The sequence below is a fragment of the Neopelma chrysocephalum genome, unplaced genomic scaffold (assembly GCF_003984885.1).
Source record: "Neopelma chrysocephalum unplaced genomic scaffold, ASM398488v2 Primary Assembly neopelma1_81, whole genome shotgun sequence".
NCBI lineage: Eukaryota > Metazoa > Chordata > Aves > Passeriformes > Pipridae > Neopelma > Neopelma chrysocephalum.
In genome coordinates this window covers 1,318,764-1,343,209 of record NW_020897743.1, presented here as the reverse complement: position 1 = coordinate 1,343,209, position 24,446 = coordinate 1,318,764, and the positions used below count along the sequence as shown (strand labels likewise).

At 39.2% G+C, this 24,446-nt stretch overlaps 1 protein-coding gene across 2 annotated transcripts in view; it reads right to left on the bottom strand.

Moving 5' to 3' along the window:
- Positions 1–24,446, bottom strand: part of KLHL4 (kelch like family member 4) — a 76,464-nt gene that overhangs the window by 31,238 nt on the left and 20,780 nt on the right. Inside the window, exons 1-2 of one of the 2 annotated variants that reach the window (XM_027690571.1) lie at positions 6,578–6,696; positions 5,531–5,945 (exon numbers count right to left, since the gene is read on the bottom strand). In XM_027690571.1, coding sequence (XP_027546372.1) covers positions 5,531–5,945; positions 6,578–6,605 — 443 coding nt within the window. In that variant the 5' untranslated portion in view covers positions 6,606–6,696. Of the gene's footprint in view, positions 1–5,530; positions 5,946–6,577; positions 6,697–24,446 lie in introns of those variants that run through there. The other variant, XM_027690572.1, reaches the window with a different exon arrangement.

Below are 24,446 nucleotides of genomic sequence, written 5' to 3'. Positions count from 1 at the left end.
CAATGGTTCATTGATAAATAAGAAGGTAAATCAAATGGGGTTCCTAAGGAACTTAGCACTGAAGTTCCACTACAACTTCTCATAATGTTTCTAAATTACTTGAAGGGAGGAAGAAATAAAGAGAAATCTCTGATAGGAACAGTATTACAATGGAAGATCCTGCCAAGCTGAGAAGAGCTGCAAGTGTATTTGGGCATAGGATCAGAACTGAATGTTAAATCAGTAAATAAGAACTGAATATTAACTCAGCCAGTTGGAGACATTATCTGAAACATGAAATGGAATGTATTTGTGCAAAGTACTGTTTTTGGGAACAATAATTGCAAAAATGTACAGATGGTTTGGGAACAGGTCTTTGGTACATGGGCAGGAGTTTCACATGAATCATAAGCCAGTCATGAGCCATAGCAGCATGTTGTTGAGAAAAAAACCCAGAACAACAACCGAACAGGATATTCAAACAGATTTTTAGTCAGGATGACACATAAGTAATCCAGCTCTGCACTAGAATTGCCAGACTCCAACAGGAACACATCCAGATCTGTCCCCAGTACTGCAAGTGCAGACAGACAGGCTGGGGACACACAGCACAGCAATGAAAATGTCGTGCCTGTCAGACACAGGGCTTCTGAAAAAAGACTGCAAGAATTGCAGCTCTTTAGACTTACAGATATTTTCAAACATATGAACAAATTGTGTAAAGAAGGATAGTGTGGGAATAAAAGGCATAAGGGGAACAATATGCTACCTATATCCATCAGTGAAAGATCAAGGAAATAAGGAGCTTAAATTGTATTACAGATAACCAAGGAAGCACCTAAACATAGCTGATCCAACTTTGTCACAGTGCTATCTGACTAGATGTCCAACATTCTTTACATTTCTAAATCTTTTATTTGTTAAAGTTGAGATTTTTTGAAAGCTTTCTTTCAAAATGCTGGAGGTTCAGTGAAAATAAAACTGAAGTAATTTTGTTTTAGCAATAAAGGCTGCTGTGCTGTGAGATTAGGAATCATCAGTTCCAAACTTTTATTTTGTGCATCAGAGATGGTTCATGGAACTGAATTCTTACTCATGAGGGGGAAATAGTGTCATGATGTACCACTGAATGCAGCACTCTGTCATCTCCTCTGCACAGGGCACATCACAGTCCTTCCAGTCCCCGGGGCCTTGTGATTCATTGTCAGTCATTCTCATGTGTAGGTGGTAGGACTGTTTATTTGGATACCCAGAACTGTACTCTTAGTGCCAAAAACCTGCTTTGACCAGCGGTTTCATAGAATAATTCATACATTCCATTCTCACCAGGAAAATTATCACCTGTTTTCTTTTTTGGAAACTGTCTTTTGGATTGAAAAATTAGGCAGGCGTCATTTCAATGAGCATCTGCTGCAAACTTCGGAGGACTTGGTGCATGTGGAGTGTATTGGATCTCCCCAGTAAAATGCTCAAGAGAAAAAAAAACCATGACAACATCTGTCCCTGACATGTGCCACATTAGCTAACCAAAAAACCAGCAGCCTAGGAGCAAGAAACTGGGGTCAGGTACTGCACACTGAGTTTTTTTCATCTCCTCCTTTTCAGTATCTTCTAGGATATTGCAACAACTAAAAGGGTATTTTTCCCCATGGTACCTTCATTTCACACTAGAACGTGAGCCAAGACTGTCATCTGCTGCTGGAATTAAAAATAGAACTCAAGGGAGAACCCTCACATAGGGGATAACACCCAAAATAGTCACATACACGTATGTGTGTGTGCATGTCTGTGAGAGACAGTGAGGGATATAGTCTGATAGATATTTTCATATGGCTAAAAAAAAATAAAAAACAAGAGTTTTCAAGTCTTAAAGTGAACTATCAAATAGCTGTACATCAAAAATACTCACCACAGAAAAGCATTGCCTTTGGGAGGATACTCCTCCCAAGTTATCTCTTTCCATGTGCATCAGTACCAGCTGCTTGGATTATGACACCAAAAGATTCTATGACAATTAATTAGAAGTACATTTTGTCTCATATGGGAAATTAGAAACCATGTGTCTTTAACAAAACTAGAGTTTGTCCCAAACTAGAGTTTGTCAGCAATTTTTCAGCCATAAAATTAGGGGGAAAAAATGCCTAAGAGAAAAATGATGAATGGATAATCCATTCATTAGTGAAATCTAACTGCCTTTGGGCAAAGAGGAAATGAGCCTCACACATACTTCACCAGCACACATGGTGTACAATAGTACAGTTATGGAATCACAAGCCTAGCAGGGACACAGAAATGGATGTGGCAGAGTAGCATAATGTAATAAACGCTGGGCACACTCTCACATGCAAAGGTCAATACAGTCAGGCCTGTGAGTCCAGACTTTATCTAGGGGAGTAATCAAAGTAATTCATTTTCATGATTCTTCTTGTCAGGAGGCTCCAGTTCTCTGTCAGTTTGTGTGTTCAGTGTGTGTTCAAGTGTTGCACACAAGAGCAAAGTTTTTGTCGACTGTCAAGCAAAATTTAACAGTCAAATCCTCCCAGCTCGTGCTGATGTCTCTGGACACTGCCAGATCACTTTCTTTGAAAGAAGTGGGAATGCTTCAAGGTCTCCCTGATAGAGGAGCCTGAACCTCAAAAGGTTCCATCCAGAGATGGTCCTCAACAGCTAAAATGCACAATCCCCCACAGCCTGGCCTTTTAAACAAGCAGCAATTCACAGGTTATCTCCCATGTTTTCTTTCAGAGTTCACTAAGCTCCTTCTTTAAGCCAAATCTGAAATCTTTGAAGGTGTTCACTCTTCATTGACATGGCCATACTCTGCAGGTTTAGCTTTCTGATCATCCCAGTAACACCAGAAAATTTTATAGTGGGAAATACACTCTACAAATAAACAAAATTACTTGATAGCTGTTCAGGTTTTAGGCAGTTTCTGTGGTTTTCACCTGTGTAGAGGTCCCAATCCTCATTCAAGGAATAGATTGGTGAGAATCAGGCAGTAAACATATCTTGTCCACTGCTCATCTTTTTTCCAAACTATAGATGCAACTTCCATAAGGAGGCAGGTCCTATCATTTTAGGTGCTTCTAGTCTGGTGCCTGTTGAGCCTGTTCCCTGAGCATCACTGCCAAGACAGTCCCCAGGCACACTGGAAGCCTGTCCTTACCCTTGTGCCAATAAGACATTTATTCATATATTATGACCTAGCAGGTATTGGTTGGTCACAACTGGCTGCTGTTTGGACAAAACTAAGGAGTTTTGATCACTTAAGCCCTCATTTATTTGTTATTTGTCATGGGATATTATTCATGAGCAAGCCTATGGGTCAGAAGGGTTCCTTTAAGTCTTGCACTATTTAATTTGGGTACAGGAATACCAAACTGGATTGAAGAAAGCAGAAACAAGCATATTGATGATCACATATGCAAAATGGAACTGTTGTCTGGGACTTCTTCCTCCTCAATCAACAACCCTTATTTCATCAAACCCTGGGGTGCTCTCTCTGTATCACTGACAGCATTAAATCCTGGGGCTTTTAGAGAAAGACATCTCAGGTTTTCTGAAGAAATTCAGAATACTGGTTTTGTGTTTTCAAAGTTTTTTCCTAGGAAACATTAAGCTGTTAGTATAAATTGCTTTCATACTCTGCTCAAGTTGAGGAATTGGCCAGATTTTCTCTCCTTTTCTACTATTTTCAGTGTCCAAGTGACACATAGCAGTGTCCTGCTGTAGAGTCCACCTGAAAATGAGACTTCCAGAGGCAGAGGCCACCTGTCTGTATTGGAGACAACCCCTTTGAAGGTACAGTGCTTTTATGGCATAAAAGGCAAATATGTCTTTCTTGCCCTCAGGTCTGGAAGCGAAAGAGCATCTGGCTGCAATACCTGTAATAACTCATTCTGTGGTGGCTTTAGTGGTGACAGAAGAAGGATTCAGGGGATCCTGCAAATGCCTGATAGTTCAGGTGTGTTTTAACGTACAACACACACAGAAAGCTTTTACTGAAAACTTCAAAACACCCCTTATTTGAATAGAACAGTATATGATATACATATTCCCCAAAACTATTCTAAGAGCTGCACATTTAAACAGCTCAAGAGCAGAACTTTAATTTGGATGAATATGAAGGCACAAAACTTAAGGAGGTCTAAGCAGAAACTTTATATATAGCTGGAGAAAATGTCACATCTTACTTTAGAAGACTGGTTTATTATTACCTCCAAACTGAATTGATTAGGCTTTTTATACCTCCTTCTTCACCTGATATAGAACCTTATTTTGATCAATAAGTGTTCCTTATTTTTCTTCAAATTAAACTGACTTTCTTTCTAAAATGTGGCTAAAATTACCTTTTTTCAGGGAATTTTTACTATCATCCAGAATGGTGTACTATGAGAATGCTGCTTACACATTCCAAACTAGTACTCCTGTAAACATACAGAACTCCCACAGTCCCACCTCACTGCTTTTATTCTGTAATGATTTTATCCAGCACATATTGACTGTTAGGACTGTTTTCCAAATGACATTTTGGAATGCAGATTTTTCTGTTCAGTCTGCAGATGTTCCCTACAGCAGATGCACAACTTGAAAAATAATAACTGCTAAAAATACACAAGCTGCCAGCTTGGTTTGCAATGAGAGAAACTGTAACTTCAACAAAGATAGCTTTGTATTTAAATGCAATGTAAGAAATTTGAATTATTCCCAAAGACTAATGGCAATCTCATCAAATGGTGCAAATAATCACATCATAAATGCTTAATTTGAGTCCAAGGTGGGGTGAAGGTGGGGTAAAGTTGTTGATGTATAAGCTAAAAATGCCAACATAATTTTGTAAAAGAAATCATAAAAAATGCTTAATCAAACAGCTGGTGTTAATATTTTATTCTCTGGTATTCACTACTTAAAAATAACTCTTCCTTTGTGCTTTACACCTTTAAGGTCTCACAGCTGTAATGTTTTTTCACCTGACCTTGCAGAAAATATTTGTCTTAGTATACTAAACAAGCTGCGAAAGTACTGGGATTTCAAACAAACCTTTAAAAAAAGCAAATAATGATGCTTCCTTTCCACTTAGTTCAAGGTTAATTTTACTTGTCAGGAAGGCAGTGAAATAAAAGCGGTGAGAATTTTGAGAGATGGTTGGCAACCACACACCCTGTGCACCTCCAGCAGCTCCCATTTGTCAAAGTTGTACCCATTGATAAAGTCAGAATGAGGACAGGATTTCAGGAGGCTCCTTTTTTCATTGCACTTACACATAATATATCAAGAGAAAAAATTAGTATGCTAATTTGACAAACTGGCAGATTATATTTTTATGGCAGAGTTATGAAATGAGGTACCTTAAGCGAAGATCAAAATTTCATGACAATGTTTCCGTTCTTTTTTTTTAACATGAAAGTGTTCCTATTCATTTGAGTGTGGGTGTGCACATACATAAAGTGAGATTAATGCAGTAAGGAACTCTGGCTAAAAACAAAGACAGTTGCAGGGAATAACTTGGATACGAGTCTGTCTTTCTAAGAGCAGACTTTAAAACTCCTACCTCTCTGCAGATTCATCTGTATTTTCTTCTGTGATCATCTGCAACTCCTGTGAGGTTTTACTTGAATCTTCTTTACCACAGTTTTCCTCTGTGCTCGTTTTGGGAATATCCTCATTTGCTCGGAGCTGTTCTATGAGGTTTTGTTGATGCCAGGCTTGAATAGATCGGTGGTGCACCGGGGTCGGACCTGGCACGGGGGCCAGGATGTTGTGGTGGACAGGGCTGCTGCTCTTCTTCAGCCCATTTCTGTCCCGAGAGTGGTTCTTCAACCTGTTCTGCACCGGTGTCCCTCTGTGCTCATATCCTTCCTGCTGATGGCAGCCCCCCGTGCCTGTGGAGCCTTGCGAGGGGTGACTGAACCACCTCCAGCGGAGCCTCAGGATCTGCTTCACATCAAACTCTTTCTTTCCAGATACTGACATTTTTTTCAAGGAAGGAAAAAAAAAGACAAAAGCCTATTCTTTTAGGAAGGAAATGGATTCTTTGTTATCTCTTGTGTTTCAACTCCTCTTCTTAAGAAAAGGCAACAAAAGAACAAATACCGGTAGCTCTCTCCCTCTCTCTTCTGATTAATACACTGCAAGCTCTCCCAGGCGATGCTGAGCTGCTGCTAACTGTATAGGTGGGAATCCATACTGACAGGATGATGAGGTCAGACCTTAAACAAGTAAATCAGCTTAGCACAGGAAAGCAGCAACCATAACACTACCCAGCTGCCAGGCTTACACACTCCCAGCACTATAGCGCGGCTCTAATATATAACCCAGCCTCACATGATCCTCAGGGATCCGGAGCTGCAACTTAAGATGCAGGGAAGCACATCCAAATAAAGTGACAAGACTTTCTATCTACCTCGCAGCGTTTTCCATCAAGCCTGCTAATGAGCAATGCTGCATTCCACAGAAGATTTGGAGAGGATCCTTTCAGGCAGATTTTTGGTAACGAGTCACTGTGGAACTATCCTGCGGCTCGTTTCCTTAAGGGTTTGCATTTGTTTGTCTTGCTATGTAAAATTCCTACAAATGGCCTCAGTGTGGTAGCACTTACCTAAAGGAGAGGCAGCGTTTGAATACATGGTGCAGAACTGGATGTATTTTGTCACCTACAGAAAGATTTCTCAATATAATTGCAGGGGGATGAGAACAGAGGGAGGGAGCTCAGGAAAATCGGAGATGTGCTCCCTGAATGACTGTATCTGTGGAAAACACAGTTTCCTGGCTAAGTGCCTGTGTAAACACCCTTTCCCATCCTGCTCTCAATTTCTCACGGACACTGAAATGCTTGTGATACTTTTTGAAAATACCTTTCTTTGCTTTCTTTTGATAGTGTACTCTGTAACATGTTTTCAGCAAATTTACTAGAGGATATGTATTCCTTCCCATCCCTTGGTTACTAGGCAGGGCTCTGAGAACTGTTCCCGTTGTGTTTGGAAATAATGTACACAGAATGTTTGCACGTGCAAATTGAAGATAAATAAATGAACTGGGTTTTTTTATTATGTTATATTCTCCAAGGTTTACTACTGATGACCTACCCAGCTGCAAGCAGCAATAGAAAAAACTGCAACACAGAGTCAATAGAACAAGGATTCAGAGCTAAAGGAGGGTACCCCTTTCTAAGATATCTTCTTAGTTCTCCTCTTCAGACCTTTTCATATTAACTTCCTTTTTCTCTGTCTTTGCTGTGGATTTTTCTTCTTTTTTTTGCCTCAGCTCTACTGATGGCATGTTGAACCTTCAAATAGTAAAATGTACCTTTCTTTTCTTTTGTGGCTGCATATAATACAAACAGAGAAATGTGAAGTAGAGTTTTGAGGGGAAAAAAAGAGAGTATAGGACTAAGGAATCATCAGCCTTTATGCTGGGCTCTCCAGCTCCTGTCCTATTCATGGTTTTCAAGCAAATGATATGCAGCATTATGGACTGGATGCATGTGAGAGAAATTGCAGGATGAGGGAAGAACAGTAAAATAATTGACAGGTATTATACTATATAGATACATAGAGGGAAAGACTTTGTACAAAAGAAAACCTCTTTGAAGCAGTTGCCCATAAAAGGCAGAAAGGAAGAAGTTGAGGAAAGATTTGACAGACGTAGTCAATGCATATTTGTTGCTAGAGAGAACACTGAGGCTGAGCTGTGGCAATTAAATGTACATTACCCACACTTCAGTTTAGGTGTTATGGGAATAGATAGAAACTAGAAAACTTGTTCAACTTCTAATAAGTCATATTAAGAAGAAGGTACATAAAAGCCTGTTCATGCATTTCGTAGGGGGTTTCAATTTAAGCTTGTTGAGAATATAAGTTAATAAAGAAGCTGCTCCCAAACTTCAGGGATTTAAGAGAATTTATATGGAGTGAATGGATAAATAAAAAGTCTGGACACTGAGTTAGAGAGATTACCATATGTCCAGTAGTCAGTGTAAAATGTTTTTGAGACATAAGTGTTTCAGGTATTTTTTCTTGCATTACGACTGTAGGTATTTAATGCAATGTTCCTTGACTTTTCAATCTCAACCTACACACCTATGGAGGTTATTCTTTTCAATTTCATACAAGTAATGAGACAGTGGTATCTATATATACTCCTCAGGATTGCCTACCTGGCAATTTGACATCTATTTTAAGAAGGGAATCTCTATATACCAAGTTAATGAAATAATTTATGATGAAGTCTTGTAGAGGTGGACAGAGAACACGGTTTCTCGCTCCTATTTAATCAGGTCATTGAGCTATCTCAGCAGCTCTGTCAGCTCCTCTTAGCAACAGCTCTGATACATTTAATCCATATTTTTTCACCATGTCACAAAGCTTCTGTCATTTTCCTTTCCTTAAATCCCTTTTGCAGAAGTCATCTTTTACTCCAAGATATCATCAAAAGTGTTATTTCCTGAATTATACTGGAGAATGTACAAGCAGCACTTCTTTTTGTTGGATTCCTGCTAACTCAGTACATGTTTTAGCAGATGTAAAGTGTGTTTAGCTAAAATTAATATGGTAAAACTGGACATTTGCTGAAGAGACTGTCTTACTCAAACAGTCAGCTTGAGTCAGCACAGAATATGTTTCAGGTAAGGCATAAGTAGATTATTTTTCACCCAGCTTTTTACTTTTCTGGCTAAAATTTCAATGTGCTATACTAGGACAGTATAAGTGATTTGATACCCCAAAACTTCAGGCCTGAAATTATTAGAAGTGGGTATGTGGCATATGTATGTAGAAAGCTGGTGCAGCTTTATGCCACACACCCGCTTTTAATCATTTAGGTCTATGTTCTGGTGAGCAAATGAATTCCCTGCAAACTGAATTCAATGTGAGTGTTTTACTTCTTGGCAATCTTATAAATCTCTGTCATACTTTTAGGTGTATCTCTGACTGGGTTCAAGCTGCTAAATGGGAAAATTTATATGATTTTTCTGTTTTTATTATTCCTAATTTAATAACTTTGGTCTCATTTAGATGAATAGCGACCATAACAGCATTAATTTTTCCCCTTATGATTGGAAGTTTCCAAAGAACAATATTTTTCAGGGCTACGGCAAATCTAGCCAAGGCCACCAAGAGGGTGAGGCAGCTGGAGCATATGATGGATGAGGGGAGGCAGCTACAACAGGATTTGTTCAACCTTATGAAGAAAAGGCTCAGGGGCATTTTATTGTTGCCTCCAGGTACCTGATGGGAGAGCAGAGAGCTGACAGAATCAGGCTGGTTTGGAGGTGCCCACTGACAGGACTACAGACAACAGACATGTGTCTGAGTAGGTAGAAGAAAACTTTCTACCTGTGAGGGGGTCAAGCAGGTGGGAGGAGGTTGCCAAGAGAGGCTGTGGTATCTCCTTCGGAGAAAGAAGGATCTATTTAGAGTGGTGAGGCACAGGCACAGATAAAAGCTGTGGTTGCCCCACACCTGGAAGTATCCAAGGCCAGGTTGGACGGGGCTTGGAGCAACCTGGGATAGTGGAAGGTGTCCCTGCTGTCAGGGGGTTGGAATGAGATGATCTTTAAGGTCCCTTCCAACCCAAACAGTTCTATGATTCTATGATCCCAAGTGGACTTGGTTACCAAGTTATCCAAGTTAATTGGTGTAGTTGCTCTAACTGGGCTTTCTTTGAGTAGGTGTTCAGATTAGATGAACTCCAGAGGTCTTTTCCAACCTGTTCTTCAGAGACTGTGTGACACATCAGGGAGTCTTGGAGATGTTCATCTCATGGCTCTGGTAGAGCCAAGTAAAACCATTGTCAGCTGTGAAAAAGAAATACATCTCTAGAAGTCTCAGCTCCAGCTGGGGATCAAGGCAGCAAAGCATCACCACCCACCAATTGTTCATCCCACTCCTGGCAGTCTGAGGAAAAATAAGTCTTTGTTCTCTGAAAACCCTCCATTCAATGGGTACAAGCTCTTGAGGGAGATCTTTGCTCACATTAGGAAAACACATTAAATATGATGGTAGACTGGCACCCAGCAGGAAAGTGGGAATAGTTTTTAAAGGTTTCTGTAAACATGTTGAACTTCCAGATAATTTGAATGATGTGTATTAAAAGTAAAGGTCTGAATACGATTTTATAATCATTTTAATATTGCAAATGTAAATACCTAATGCTTCCCTTGGTTTAGCAAATTATAAAAGTATTTTTGTCATAAACCACCTATTGAGAATTCTGTGACAAATCATGTTTTAAACAGGCTTCAAAATTTACTTTTAGCTGCAGCTGCCTCCCAAGTACTTCTGCCACCAAAACACCTGACAGAAAGAAGTTCCCTCTCTACCCAAACCTTTTGTTCCACAGTTTGTGTACTGAGCCTCTGCACTCACGCTGCATGTCTGGCCAGACACAGAGAACAAGAAGTCGAGTATTTTTATTACCCTGTTTTGAAAATAATGCTTCAGGAGAACTCCCATTAGTCCATCCTTTGTGAAAGAGATATTCCAGGAAACATCTGCATAGCACAGCACCAGCATTACAGGAGTCAAAGTTAAATGGAAAGGAACACGAGAAAAACAAAAACAAAGTTATATTTAAAACCTGCAGGAAAGTCCAACTTTCTTTTAAGAGAAAACTTTGAATTCTACAAACACAAATGAGTTTAAGACAATCAGTTCCTTCAGATAACTCCAAACTAAAGGAGGCAGGAGAGATGATCCATTTAAGGGAAAGTGTTGACACGTTTAAATGCAGTTGCTTCCTCAAATAACTGGGAACTGTACTACAGATTGCAACCCACCTACAAAGCTGGATGCCAAAATTGGGAAAAAATCACAGCATTTCCATAAGATCCAAGGAAAAAGAATGTGAGACACGAGCCTGGTATAAGTAAGTCTGATTAACAGGAGCAATATCATCACCCTGAAAAGGAAGCCAGAATGTTAGAGTGAAATAAGAAAGAGAAAATATCCATTTTACAGCCAGCTGAGAAGGATCTCCCATGAGCAGGGGCTTGAAAGTGATGCCAGTAATGCAGCAAAAATAAGTTTAAACACAACTTGAAATACCTGTCACAGGTCGAGAACAAGATATAAAATGATAGAAAAAATGTGGATTGATGTAAAGATGTATAAAAATAGTTTGTACTGATTTTTATTCTGTTTAATAAAATTTGAGACATCTTTCTTGATCTTTTTCGAAACAGATGTGCTCAAGAAGAGTCAATTGTTACATTAATTATTTCATTGCCTACTGGTAAAAACCAGGACCACAACACAACATTTTAAAATTGGACACATTAAAAAAACATAATAATAATTAAGAATTTATTTGGGGTGTGGGAAATAACCTTTTATCATACTTGTTCTGCTGTATACAAAAATATTAAATCAGTTGCCCAAGCTGTCAAGTGTTTTCAACCCACCAAAACACACCTTTTTTTGGCTGTCAGGGACTAAGGCAGATGAGAGAGAAAAGATAATTGCTGAGAGATTTGAATAATGAACAAAGGTGTCAAAGGGTTAGAGGCAGGATTTCTCACAATTATTGCTTATTCTGGATGCCTTATTGGAGAGATATGAGAAACACAAACAGCACCTCCTAAAACACAGTTATTTAAGGGATATTGTGTTGAACAGCTAAAAATACTGTTCAGCTTAGGAAATCTTGTTTAAATTTCATCTTTTCCCTTTTTACCACGGACCAGTTGAACCTTCCAACCTCATCCCTTCTGTGATTCCGACCCTGTCCAACACTAACAAGGAAAATGAACTGAAAACCTGCTGTCAGTTTGCAGCATCCATCTTTCCCACCTGCAGGGAGGTGGGACAGCTGTACCCAGCCCTTCTGCTGGAGCAGGGACTGTTCCAAATCCCTGCCAGTTGGGAGGAGAGTTTGGAAGCAGCTCTGCTGGAGGCGGTTTTCCTTCAGCACCTTCCCTGGCTCCTTAGGAAGTCTGCAGACTGTCTTGATACAGCACATGGATCAGCACATGGAATTTTTATTGGGAGGAATTATGTAGAAGTACTGATTTTATAGAAAATCTGCCCCTTATGAAGAGCAATACTCTCAACTATCAAGAAAGATTAGCAGAGGCAGAAAAAGGCAATGTGTAATTTTGCATGTATTATATGTGGAGCAGAAACCCAGTAGGGGCATTTTGACTTCCTAAGAGCCCATTTCTAAGAAATAAACTTTTCAAGTGGGTTAAACAAGCAACTTTTCTTTCAAAATAAATTTAAATGTACTCAAGATGAAAAAATTCTTACAACCTTTCCAAAGTGAAATTTCAAACTTAATATTGATTTTCTTTTGAGGCATAAAATTACGTCCCTTTACCCCTATTAGCCCTGAATAGCACACAAACATCACACCTCCTAGAAATAAGTGCAGAGTCGAATCATAATGTATCTACTGCTGAGTCAGAAAGGGTCTGTTTGCTTTTGGTTTCTTGGTGTTTTTGGGGGTGTATTTATTTCATTGTTCTTGAAGTATCCTACTAGTGCAAGTACTCCAGAACAAGTTATTTTCATTCTTCTCTCTCTGGCCCTTTGTTCTCTTCTGCAAAGCATTTTCTATAGAGTTTGGAGTAAGCTAAGCCTTTCTACTTTAAGAAAACTGATCTGAGCGGGTCATTGGCAAGTAGCATGAACAAACTTGTTAGTCCCTCATTGCAATAACCTTTAACCTAAACCTCAAACCCAAGGTAGGCAGCTGTGATCTAAATGTAGTTTGTCTTTGTTACTGCTCATGTAAAATGCCATTTCTCAGTAAAAAAAAACAAACAAAAAACAAACCAAAACCAAAATACACTAACTAGGCAATTGGAAATGTAGAGATACACTGTGAAATATAAACTGTTGTATGTTTTAATTTGAATGCCATTCTCCTTTCTGATGGCACATATGAGGTCAGAGTAAGTCACTCTAAGTTTTATCTACTTTTGTCCTGAAAACCTCTAGGACAGAGATGTTGGAACACCTCTGGAAAACTTGTTCCAGTGCTCGACTGTCCCAGTAGTAAAAACATTTTTCTTATAACTGGTCTGAAACTGCCTTGTTTTGATTTATGCCCACTGCCTGATGCATTTCCTCCTCCTCCCAAGCTCTGTGAAGAGCCTTGCTTGGTCTTCTTGATGCCCTTCTTGTAGACACTGGGAGGCTGCTGGAACTGCCCCTTCTCCAGGCTGAGCAAGCCCTGTTCCCTCAGATTTTATTCTCTGGGAGAGTGTTTCAGTCCTTAACCACCTTGGGGACCTTCTGCTGAACTCACTTCAATTTATCAACATCTTTCTTGTGCTGTTGGGGCAGGACTGTGCAAACCCAGCAGTATTTAGATGTTTACACATATAACATATTTTTATATGCTCTGCTTACCTAATAAGCAGCAGAATGGTTGATGCAACTTGCATTTATTACATGTAACAGCTCTATCAAACAATAACTGATTCCTAGCATATGATGACATATTCTGTAACTGTAAAAGGATCATGATAGTTATGTTCTTATAGGAAATACTTGAGTTTTCTGCTTACTCACTGATAATAACTCCTATTTAACCATCAATTATTATTATTGGATATGAAAGAGAATGGAAAGGATCTGGCATACCCTCAACAAAACCCAGTATTTAGATTTGACACTTGTCAGTATAGGTCTGGATCATCTGCCATCTCAAAGCCTTGACAGAATAAGGACTTATGCCCAAGGTCAGTCTTCTCTGGTAAGTTTTTGAATGTTACTCTTGTTCATTGTCTCCTAAAAGTAATAAATGATGCCTTTAATTTCAAGAGAGGGAAATCCTTGAGGCATTTCTGTGGATCGTAGACTATAATGGTTCTTGAAAGTGGTTTTTAATCCCACAAATGTGTTCTGAGGCTCATGAAAGGTGCTGTATGTCAATAAAGGCTCATGAAAGGTGCTGTATGTCAATAAAGCCCCCTCAGAAAGTGTGGTCCTGCATCTCCCCTGAATCATTGACACCAGGGGTTAGAGAGCATTTCGATTATTCGTGAGGAAATGACCAGCCTGGGGCAGGTGTTGGAGAGGGTTGAGACAATCATTTCATGTCCTTCTCCTTAATGACTTATCTAACTTCCAGTGCACATATTGATTGGAACACAGACACACACCCAACTTCACACAACGGGGCTTGTTGTATCTGCAAGGGTGGAAACAGGCATTCTGGAATCCTTGTGTACCTGCACATTAACACAGGGAAGAGTGTAATCTTTTCCCAAGTTGAGGCTCTTACTGTTAGAGTTTATAATAATCCGTCAACCTTTTCCCTACCTTCAGTTTTCCTCCGGTTGTCATCACTTTCCCTACCAATTTTCCCAGATGTTTATCCCTCCTTTGTAATTCTGTAAGAATACAAGGGGCAGAACACTTTTTAAAATCATACTTTATAAGTGTCACAATGAAAGCTCATCTGAAAAAGTGCTGTGAACCAATATCCTGGTGATCAAACTGTCTCATAGCATCCTAACACTGTCCTTTTGGTCATGTCACCTGTAAAAGCACACAATAACTCCATTTCCACTTTGACAAAAAGCCATACAGATCCACATCACAATATTATTGTTGTTCAGCCTGGCTCTGGCTGCTGTCAGCTGCCAAAATGCCTTGAGGCTGCACTTTTACTCTGTGATACCAGCCCAGAATATAAAAACACAAACCCACATTTAAACCACTCTAGTCCTATCCTTCTCATGCACAAAACTTTGGTTCTGTCATGTTTGCAATTTTTAGAATAGTCAGACTCAGCATCTCTATTTTGGTGTGTAAGAAATTTTGAGGAAGTGTTTTCATATTTTCTGCAGAAAAAATATAAGTGTAGGTATGAGTACTGCACCACGAGATGAAAACTGAAGAGTAGATATTATAACATAGTATGTGTTGTCTTCATATGCATTTCATAATAATAAAAAAGGTACTGAATAACACAGGGATTGGATTTACAAGTGAGAGAAAATTTCAGGGAGAGAGGAATGACACGAAACCTCCAAAAAACACAGATTACTGAATAGAACATACATTATTCTGAGGCAAAGCCTATTAATGACAGAGTCCCCATGGACAAGAGATACACAGCCTGCTGAAGGGAAACAGAAGAACAGAACCCAACACATTAAATCTGATTATTAAGTGTCAAATGGTTGAAAAATCCAGTTATGGCCTAGGAGAGGGGTGTGACTGAGAATAGCATCTCTTGTTTTAGTACAGATTATGTTGTATTAATGTTTTTCAGAACTTCACCCAATTGTCTTATTTGACCCAGTCTCATATCTCCTAATCTTGAACCTGAATTTTGCTGTTATTTATGCCTCCCCAAACACCAGTGATGTGAGAGGAGTTTCTGTAGGTGTAACAGTCAGGGTTTCTGTGTTAGAACTCGTAGACAAAAACTTTAATTCCATTTTAAGTCTGCAGCTGAGTTTTGGGTGTTGGAGTGAGATGCAGATAGCCAGTCCTGCCTGGCTGGGAATGGAACAGCACTGAATTGGTCAGCAGGAATTTCTGGCACTTGGGTGATAATGTCAAGTAACACCATTTCCTGCAAGGTCCGTTGATGAACAGTAGAAATGGATGCAGGAGAGAAACACCCATCACTGCTGGGTAGGTGTGTACTGATGAGATCTGGCAATGCAAGGTGGCCCTTTCCTCTTTGATTAAGGAAAATACAGCTGCATACATTAGCTATAGAAATTCTATAGCAAAGACAGCTCTGCTGTGATAAATTAAATCATTTTGCAAATACACTACCAGAGAGCTGTTTCAGAAGAAATTAAGCCTAGCAAGCCTCCTGAAATTAAGCTTCTGCTGAAATAAATTGGTAATATCTAACTAATATAGTGCAGCATGTGTCACAAACAAGAGAGATGCTCTTGGTTGATTGTGCCAATTTAAAAGGCTATTTCATCAAATAATTTTGAGGTCTCAATTTGTACATCAGGGGTTATAAAGTACTTTACTTTAGAACGCATTTTAAGGTGCTTGGACTTACAGAGTTTGGCATTTTGTTTTACTGAGTTTCCTAAATTAAGTTACTGCTTATACCTCTTGTTAGTGAGTGGCTCATGGCTTTATGCTTTCTTAACACTTAGGAATACTGGATGCTACCACCATTTTCATGTAAAATACAGTTGGCTTTAAAGAAAAAAGTCTCTAATTGAAATGGTGTTAATGTGGAATTAATGATCACAGGCAAAATATACCTGCCAAATTCCACTGCTTTAAAATACAAGATTCAGCTAACCATGGAAACATGCAGAAAAGCCTTGGACATGTGACTATGTCTTAATCACTGTTAGCAGTTGACTATTTTTAGTGCTTTATTTCATAATTTTATGTCTCACATTAATGAAAATGTTATGGGAGGAAGCAGTGGGAAATGAAAAGCTGTTTGCCTGTCCTTACTTACTAACTCCTTCTTGCTGATCCATTGAGGTATTTTTTTCCCCTCTGAAATTGCTCTCTGTATGCTGGAACACACCTCATTGTTCTCCTGGTGACAGTCTAATCATTCTGGCTTGCAGACCCCTCAATAACATACCAGCAAGTACATGCCACAGAAAAGGCATTGCTGTATTACTGGGACATATAGTCCTCTTGAAAATAACACATATTTTATCTCTGAAAGGAAACTATACAGAAATTCTGAGAATTTGTGGTGTGATTCACATCACTTATATATTAGGATCTTTAATCACATTCTTTTCAGGGACTCGTAAAGTCCAAGGAGATTTAATAAACAATTGAAGATTACTGTGCCTGTTTTTTTTTAATACCACTACAAGAATTATTTTCTTTCTGCAACAATTGCAAAATTACAGTTGCCTTTTCAGCTCAAAAATGGAGAATTCTTTAACTCAAGTATCTTAGTCAATATTTTGATTAACACTGCAGAAAACTTTGGGTAACACTGTCGATATTTTTTTCAAGTTTTCTTTTAGTTTTTAAGTTTTACATATAATGATACCCTTATAACCCATTCATATGAAGCTTTAAATGATCACAGAATCATTAATGTTGGAAACAACCTCTTAGATCACCAAGTCCAACCATCAACCTTGCACCACTGCCATGTTCCCCATTAAACACATCCTCAAGCTCCATATCCAGATGTTTTTGGAACACTTACAGGGATGGTGACCCCAACACCGTCCTGGGCAACCTGTTCAAATGCTTGACAACTCTTTCCATGGAGACTTTTTCCTAATATCTAATTGAAACCTGAATCTAAATCTAATATTTAAATGTTGAAGAGACTTGTCCCCTCTTGGTAAGGTTCTGTGACCTGTGTCCACCTTGCTCTCCCCAGACATTAGTGACTGGGCTGATGCTTTGGCATGACCCCAGGTGTGTTCTTTTAGATTTTATTACACATCTGAGCCTGACATCATCCAGCTGAGGCCTTGTGGCTGGACCAGCCATTGCCTTGCTGCCCAGAGCCCTCCAGTGCAGGGAGTGTGTGACAGCCTCGCTGCCCCCACACAGAGGGAGGAAAAGAGGCTTCTCTACTCCTGCAAAAACCTCTCTCTGTACCACACACCACTCCCTGCCAACACACGGGTGACTCATTAATCTGGACACACAAATCAGCTTTGCAGGACCGAGAGCTGAACCACGAGAAGCTGCATCCTCGTCTCCGTGCATGAGCAGGGACGCCGCGAGGGCTTTAGTGTCAGAGGTTGCCTCCTGAAAGCCAAACTGCAGAGTCCTTGCCTGCAGGGTTGGAGCAGGACAAAGAAGGATATATTTAGAACAAATACAGTATTTGAATTCTCAGCGTGCAGGAACTAATAGTTTTACTCGGTGCTACCGTGATATTTAAGGAGAGGCTTTGCTTTTGTCACCCTTCTTAAAGCTGTTCTCAGAGCTGTTTGGAGACATTATTCACGTGTGACGCTGGTATACGTCAGCAATATATAAAAGTAAAGAGGGAATGAGGCAAAACAATAGGTCTGCACTAGTTTTTACAGATTTTAATTAGTGTTCATCAACTGCTGCTGGTCCTCAGCTCAGCTCAGGTTTTGTGAATTAGCCCACAACACCCACAGAGAGCTTTGCAGTCAAGGACACATCCCAGCTGAGCCTCTCAGAAGGAGGGAGGTGGGTTTGAATGGCACAATAAAGACTTTTCAAACCATTGGGCACGGTTTGTGTGGCACCTGAAGCCGTCACCATGCAAACAGGCTGTGCCTGGGGGAATAAATTGTGTTAGAAGCGCTGCCTGGGCCCCGCCAGGGGAGCTGTGAGGAACAGGTTTGGAACCCTTTCAGCCCAAGGATTAAAAAAACATGCTTAGAAAACAAGAAATGAAAAAGAAGAATCGGATTTTTCTGTTGCTGTTGAAGCCTGTTTAAAATGCTGTCAGCAGTGTAAAATGGTGCAAAATGGATAAGAGCTACCACCTCAATCTTTAATGAGATAATCTGAAATGGGAAGATCTCAGGCACCTAGTCCAGGTCAGTGCAAAATTGTCCTTATGTGACGTTCTCTTTAGTGAGCTTTAAAGTACTTGGAATAGATCACCCATTTCCCTGTAAAAGAGACAGTATTGAAGTAATTTTCTTCGTTTTCTGTGAACAGGCCAGCTTTAACTGCAAACTAAACTTTCTTCTTTTTTTCTGTGCACAGTTGTGCTGCCATTGCTATAAAGAATTCAGTGCTGACTTCCATAACATGACTAAAGCCTTTCCCCACTTTATTTTGTTTTAGCTAAAGGTACTTTATTTTATTCTTTATTTTCCCTCTCCCTGGTTTTCCTCAAAGCCAGTTTTTCTGTTTTCCCTGTATTATGTACCCCTAGGCTGAATGCACATTTCCCACCTTTTTAATTTAGCAGAGGAATAGAAACACAGGTAGCTGGAAATTCCTGTGTTGTGTTATAGAACCCACATAGTTCCTTCCACAGCCTACCTAATATAAATAGGACCATTTTGAGTTTGGGAGTCTCCTGAGTTCCTTGTTTTTAAAGCAAATAAACATAATATAAAAACGTTTTTAAAAAATACCTTATTCAGGAAATCATATGATCCACCAGTAGAGTCAATAAGTTTGGTCAATTCTTGTTCAGTCCTGACAAAAACCTATTAGGTTTCAGTGGGTTCTCCCCAACACATAACTCTTACCAGACATCTTATTTCCTAATTACACAGCTCAGACTGTCAGTTTGCAGATGCTGTACAGTAAATTAAATTGTCAGGAATATACAGTTAATATTTGTGCTGCTGAAGCTGTGGTACTACACTGTAAGTGCTTTTTTGGCTACTTTTTGGTACAGCTTTCATTACAGTTGTGCAAACACTTTTGGGTGGAGAGAAATAAGCATATTCAACAACTATAGAGTACAATTTGCTCTGTTTTATCAGCCATAAAAGTAAAGATAATGAGATACTTCCCATACTTCCTGGTGTTTTTAAGTATTTGGGGTAGATTTCAAAGTCACTCTTGTCTCCTTGTACCAGTACAAAATCGGGTTTGTGAGTGTGGGCAGCTAGAGATAAGAAACAATTCAATTCCTATTAAGCAGAAGCAATCTGTCTTAAAAAATGGGATTTTTCTGACAAAAAATGTCACAGTATTGTCTAGAAGTTACAATGAGATTATGTATTGGGTAATTTTTCCTTATCTTTGATCTAAAGCTCCAAGAACTTCTTCAGAAATCTTTAAATGATTTCTTAGAAAAGCAATATTCCACTGCCTTTGTTTTACCATATATAAATTAACTTCATGCTCTCTATGACTCTTCTCTCCTTAAAGCAGGGAACAGAGAGCAGATTAACTCAATAATTAATTTGGCTTCACCATTTTCCAGATCCAAGTGTGGGTGTTATCCAGAAGGAGTTATCTGGGACAGATAATATACTGACCATACCAAAAAGTGTCCTTGCTCTCATTCCAGATTCACATTCCAAAGCCAACCCTTCTCCATTCTGCTTCACTGGGTAATCAATATCCAGCAAGGCTACACCCCTGAGTAGAATAATATCTCAAAAGAAAGGAATGCAATGCAATGTTTCTGTCTCATCAGTACACTTTGGTCGTGGCACTGGGGAGAGTGACTTCAGTGGAAAGGTCTTTGGGCAGGATATTTGATTTACTGGAAAATAATGCAATGAACCAGAACAGATGAGTGCAACTGTTAAGCTACTTAAATTTTGTTCTTAAAATAAGATACTCAAAGAACTGTTCATTGCTTTTCTTTGACTAGAGTATATTTACCTAATAGACTTTTGTATTTCAGAAAATTTTGTTGTCAATCAATTCATCTGGGTAAATATCTTCCCTTATAAAAACATGTGTTCAGGTATTTTTTTTTTTTTTTGTAGTGAAATGTCAGAAAGTTGTGCAGCTTGTCAGGCTCTGTGTGTGCTTTCAGAGATGCCAATGGGAAACACAGTTCTTTAACGCTGATTTAAAGTCACTCTGAGCTATGAGAGAGCAGAAACTCAAAGGTTTTGTGTATTTTCATCAACTATTGAACTGATTCAAGTAGATAAGTGGCTACATTGAGTAACTATTGAGGATCTGAGATGCATTTCCGTTGTCTTAAGATCAGAACCACAAAAATAGAAGAGGTATTATTTTGTGTTTGTACTAAAAAAAAATAAATCTAATTTCTTTTTAAATCTCCAAAGTTAGAAGATGCTTATTTCCTTTTGGAAATGTGCCTTTCTCCAGCACTTATACTGCATATAATCTATGTGTATTTTAAAACTCTATATCTTAATCATTGCTATGCTTTGTCAGTGAGACACTGGCAGCTGATTGCATCAGTCATGGGAGAATTTTCAAAAATGCCACAATTTTAGTTCTGTGATAGGAGAGAATGGAGAGGTTTTTGCTTTGTAAAGCCAAGAATGAAATTGCTGAAATTTCTACTGATCTCTGCTCTGGAATTAATTTTTTAAATGACACTGCAGGAAATTTTTTTTGCTTGAACTCCAGATTATACTCTGGGAGTTTTTCACAGAACCATAGAATATCCTGAGTTGGAAGGGATCCATAAGGATCATCATTGTCCAAACCCTCCTGGAGCTCTGGCAGCCTTGGGGCCGTGACCACTGCCCTGGGGAGCCTGTTCAGTACCCAACCACCCTCTGGGGAAGGACCTTTTCCTAATATTCAACCTAACCTTCCACAGAGACCAAAACAAGCCTGTATTTACGGTCACACTAGTTTGCTAAAACACTCAAGCTGAAACCCCACTGTCTTTGAGAGAATTTGGCATAATTTCACCATTTTGCTGAATATTTCCAGCCTGCTAAACTGGGACAGACTCCAGTAGCACTTGGGATAATTTTTTTAACTTGGTGTGTGTCAATTTAAAACTTTCTCAAGAAGATTTAAGAAATAAAGAGGAGAGGAGAGAAGAGCAATTTAGGTTTTTTTGTGAATCTGTTCTTAAAAGTTCATTGGTTTTGAGCATCCCAGGGCTCCTCTCAGCCCCTCTGCAAAACCAGGCCCAGACTCTTCCTCCAAGATCCTGAAAACCCACCAGAGCTGTGAGAAGGATGGAGGTGGAAAAGGGATGCCCTTGGTGGGGGATTTACATCAATCTGTCCCAAAGACATTTCATTGCTGATCTAAATCTATAATTAAATCTAATAATTAATTATTTAATCTATAATTAAATCTATACTCTAAATGCTCAAAAACTTGCAGGAACCTGTGAAACTTGTGAGCGCCCCTTTGTCATTGGGATTTATAAGCATCTAAATATTTTACAAAGGTATTAAAGAAGGTATTATTTCTTTAAATTACTGCAAACAATGGGTCTTAAAAAGTCTTCTGTCATGTTGCTTGTGCATGTGGAATGTTATCCATGAACTTTCCCCCAACAATTCCAGCGTGTTCTATAATTTGTTCACAATAAGCACATTTGCAGATGTGCAGACATATAATGATAGGAAGTACAAACAAGACCTCTGTGTAAAGCACAGCACAACAGGGAGCCAGGAAGGTTTATGATTCAAGTAGTTTAAAGACTTTTTAATAGCAGATGAAGGAGATTCAGTTTGCTTTAGGAGAGTACATATAATAATAATGCATGCACTTAGTGCAGAGAGAGATGAAACAAAGCAATTATTCTGCTCTTAGCTGATGTTATTTGTATTATAAACCACCTAGATGAGGTATTTTACCAAGATACTTGTTTAAAATATTTTGTCAGGCAATCTGAATTGTAATTTATGCATGAATCAGCCAGACTTGATGAGCTTTATGGTTTTTTTCTCTCCCAATACATTGCTTTTGCGAGATCTCTCAAACATTTGCAGAAAGCTTTATGTCTCAACATGAAAACCTTAAAGGCATCTTCTTCATACTTCTTAGGATTTCATCATTCATGTAGTGACTAAATTGAATTTATCACAACCAGAACACGATACTGGCCTGTGCAGGAGGATTTCCTGGGTGCTGAGCAGTGCAAAGGTGTAATACAAGTATTTCATTTCTAGCGCGGAGAAGTGAGATGTGCAAGGCAGACCCTGTGTATTGAAATTCTGCTTGACATAGAGAGTATTACACTTGCTTGGCAGAGAACATTTTGAGAAGATCCATAGGCATGTCCATCACTTGGAGAGGTTTTGAAGATCTTTCTTATCTGAAGTGCCAGGGACTGTTAAACTGCATCTCTTATTTTTAGCTGATTCCAAGTGTGGGTCCTTTTTGAAGACAAAGTGGAAAGAGATTGACATTCTTAGGGAAAAAAACCTTATGTACTGTATCTCCTGGCATTCCCTCTCTGCACAGGATGTGTGAGTTGGTGCAGATTCCTGGTTTTTTTTTCATTGTGATGCAGTTTAAATATATTTTATCTGTTTGAGAACTTAAAGCTGGGAGTTGGAAACTCAGATTCAAATGCTTTACCAGTTGGACTATAATGCTAGAATTGTGCCATCACTGCAGTTTGTGAATGGCATTCAAGCTCTCTTATAAATTTAACTCATTCCTGTGTTACCTTCTGTATTATTAAAACCTGTTTGTTAGGTCTAGAGTTTTTTCACACTGCCCTAAGTTTCAGAAAATTAGGGCAACCATTTCTACTGCTGTTTCAGATCCTCCAGGGAGCTGGCAATTAGTTATTGTGAAAGTCCTGGTTTGAGTTCTGCTGAGGTTCACAGGGCAGTGACCAAAGGTGATTTGAAAACCCACGGTAAGAGAACTGCCTTTTAAACTCTGCTGCTTGCCTAAGAAAAGGCATTATTATCCTCTACATGTTTGAGCAGAAGTATATAAATATTGTATGCTTGATCTTAAGCCAGGCAAATTCATAGTGGAAATATAACATTTTAATATAAGAGGAGCCAATGCTGAGGTCAGAAGGGCTCTGGAAGTAAATGCCAAGAGCAAGGACTGCCTCCTTTTATATGTGGGATGGGTTTCTTTGAGAGGAATATGGTGGTGTGTTTGCTTTTCTTAATAAGAGCTTAGAGATTTTTTGGAAAAGGACCTTGGTTTGAGATCAGCTTTTAAACTTGAGCTCCAGAATTTGGCAGCAGGCAGGAATGTTGCCACGGCAACCCATTATCTAAGGCAGTGTTACTGAACCTCCTGCCAGTTCATCCACAGTTGAATGCTGAAGGCAACCTTAGAGGGTATTATATGTTCTGTCCTGAAACAGTTCAGCAGGGCCTTCCAAAAATAGACTGGGACTTGAGAACAGCTATCTGGAAAGAAGAGAGGGGAAGACTTTTCCCTTTAAAAGCTGAATGAATACATTCTATCTTGATGGTGAGTTTTCGTCATCTCAGTGAAAGTGTTGGGTGTTTTAGGGTGAGTGGAGGCAGTTCACAGGCATTCTAAGTTAGGAGGGTGACTATGAATTTTGTTCTAGAATAGCCTCTGAATTCAGGATGCTGTCATCTTCATTTCTCCTACATTGAGAGCGCTGAGCTGGGAAGTGCTGTCCTTAAGGAAGTGCATCCAGACCCCTCTCAGGGTGCCAAGCAGGTGTGGAAGATGCTCCCTGAGTTACATGTGCCTTAAAGGCTGTGTGTTGGCCACCCCTTTGGTACTGTAACTAAGTTCTGTTTATAAAATCAGCCAGCTGGTTTCAGGGAAGCATCCTCAATCCAGCCAATTTTTAACATCTACAGGCCTCAGTGTCATCTGTTCATTCTTACATTTTTTCACAGATAAAAACAATGCTGGTCACCAAAAAACTCTATAAAATATAGAATGAATTGCATGACTTGGGCTCATATCCTCATATCCTCAGGTTCCAAACATTCTGTGAACTGTTTCCTGTGTATTTGTTATTGCTTGGGAAATATTTGCCTCAATTTTGGCATTCCACTCTCCAGACTTCTGCGTGAAATTAGCCCAAACACCTTTCTGCTCTGCGTTTCTCTGACTGCTTCCCAAACTGTTTCTAAACTGAAATACTTGTACTGTGATACACTTGTCAAAATGTGCTTAGAAAATAACCCCCACTAGAAATACATGTCAAATAATGCAAAACTGACAGTTTCAGTCAAATTAATG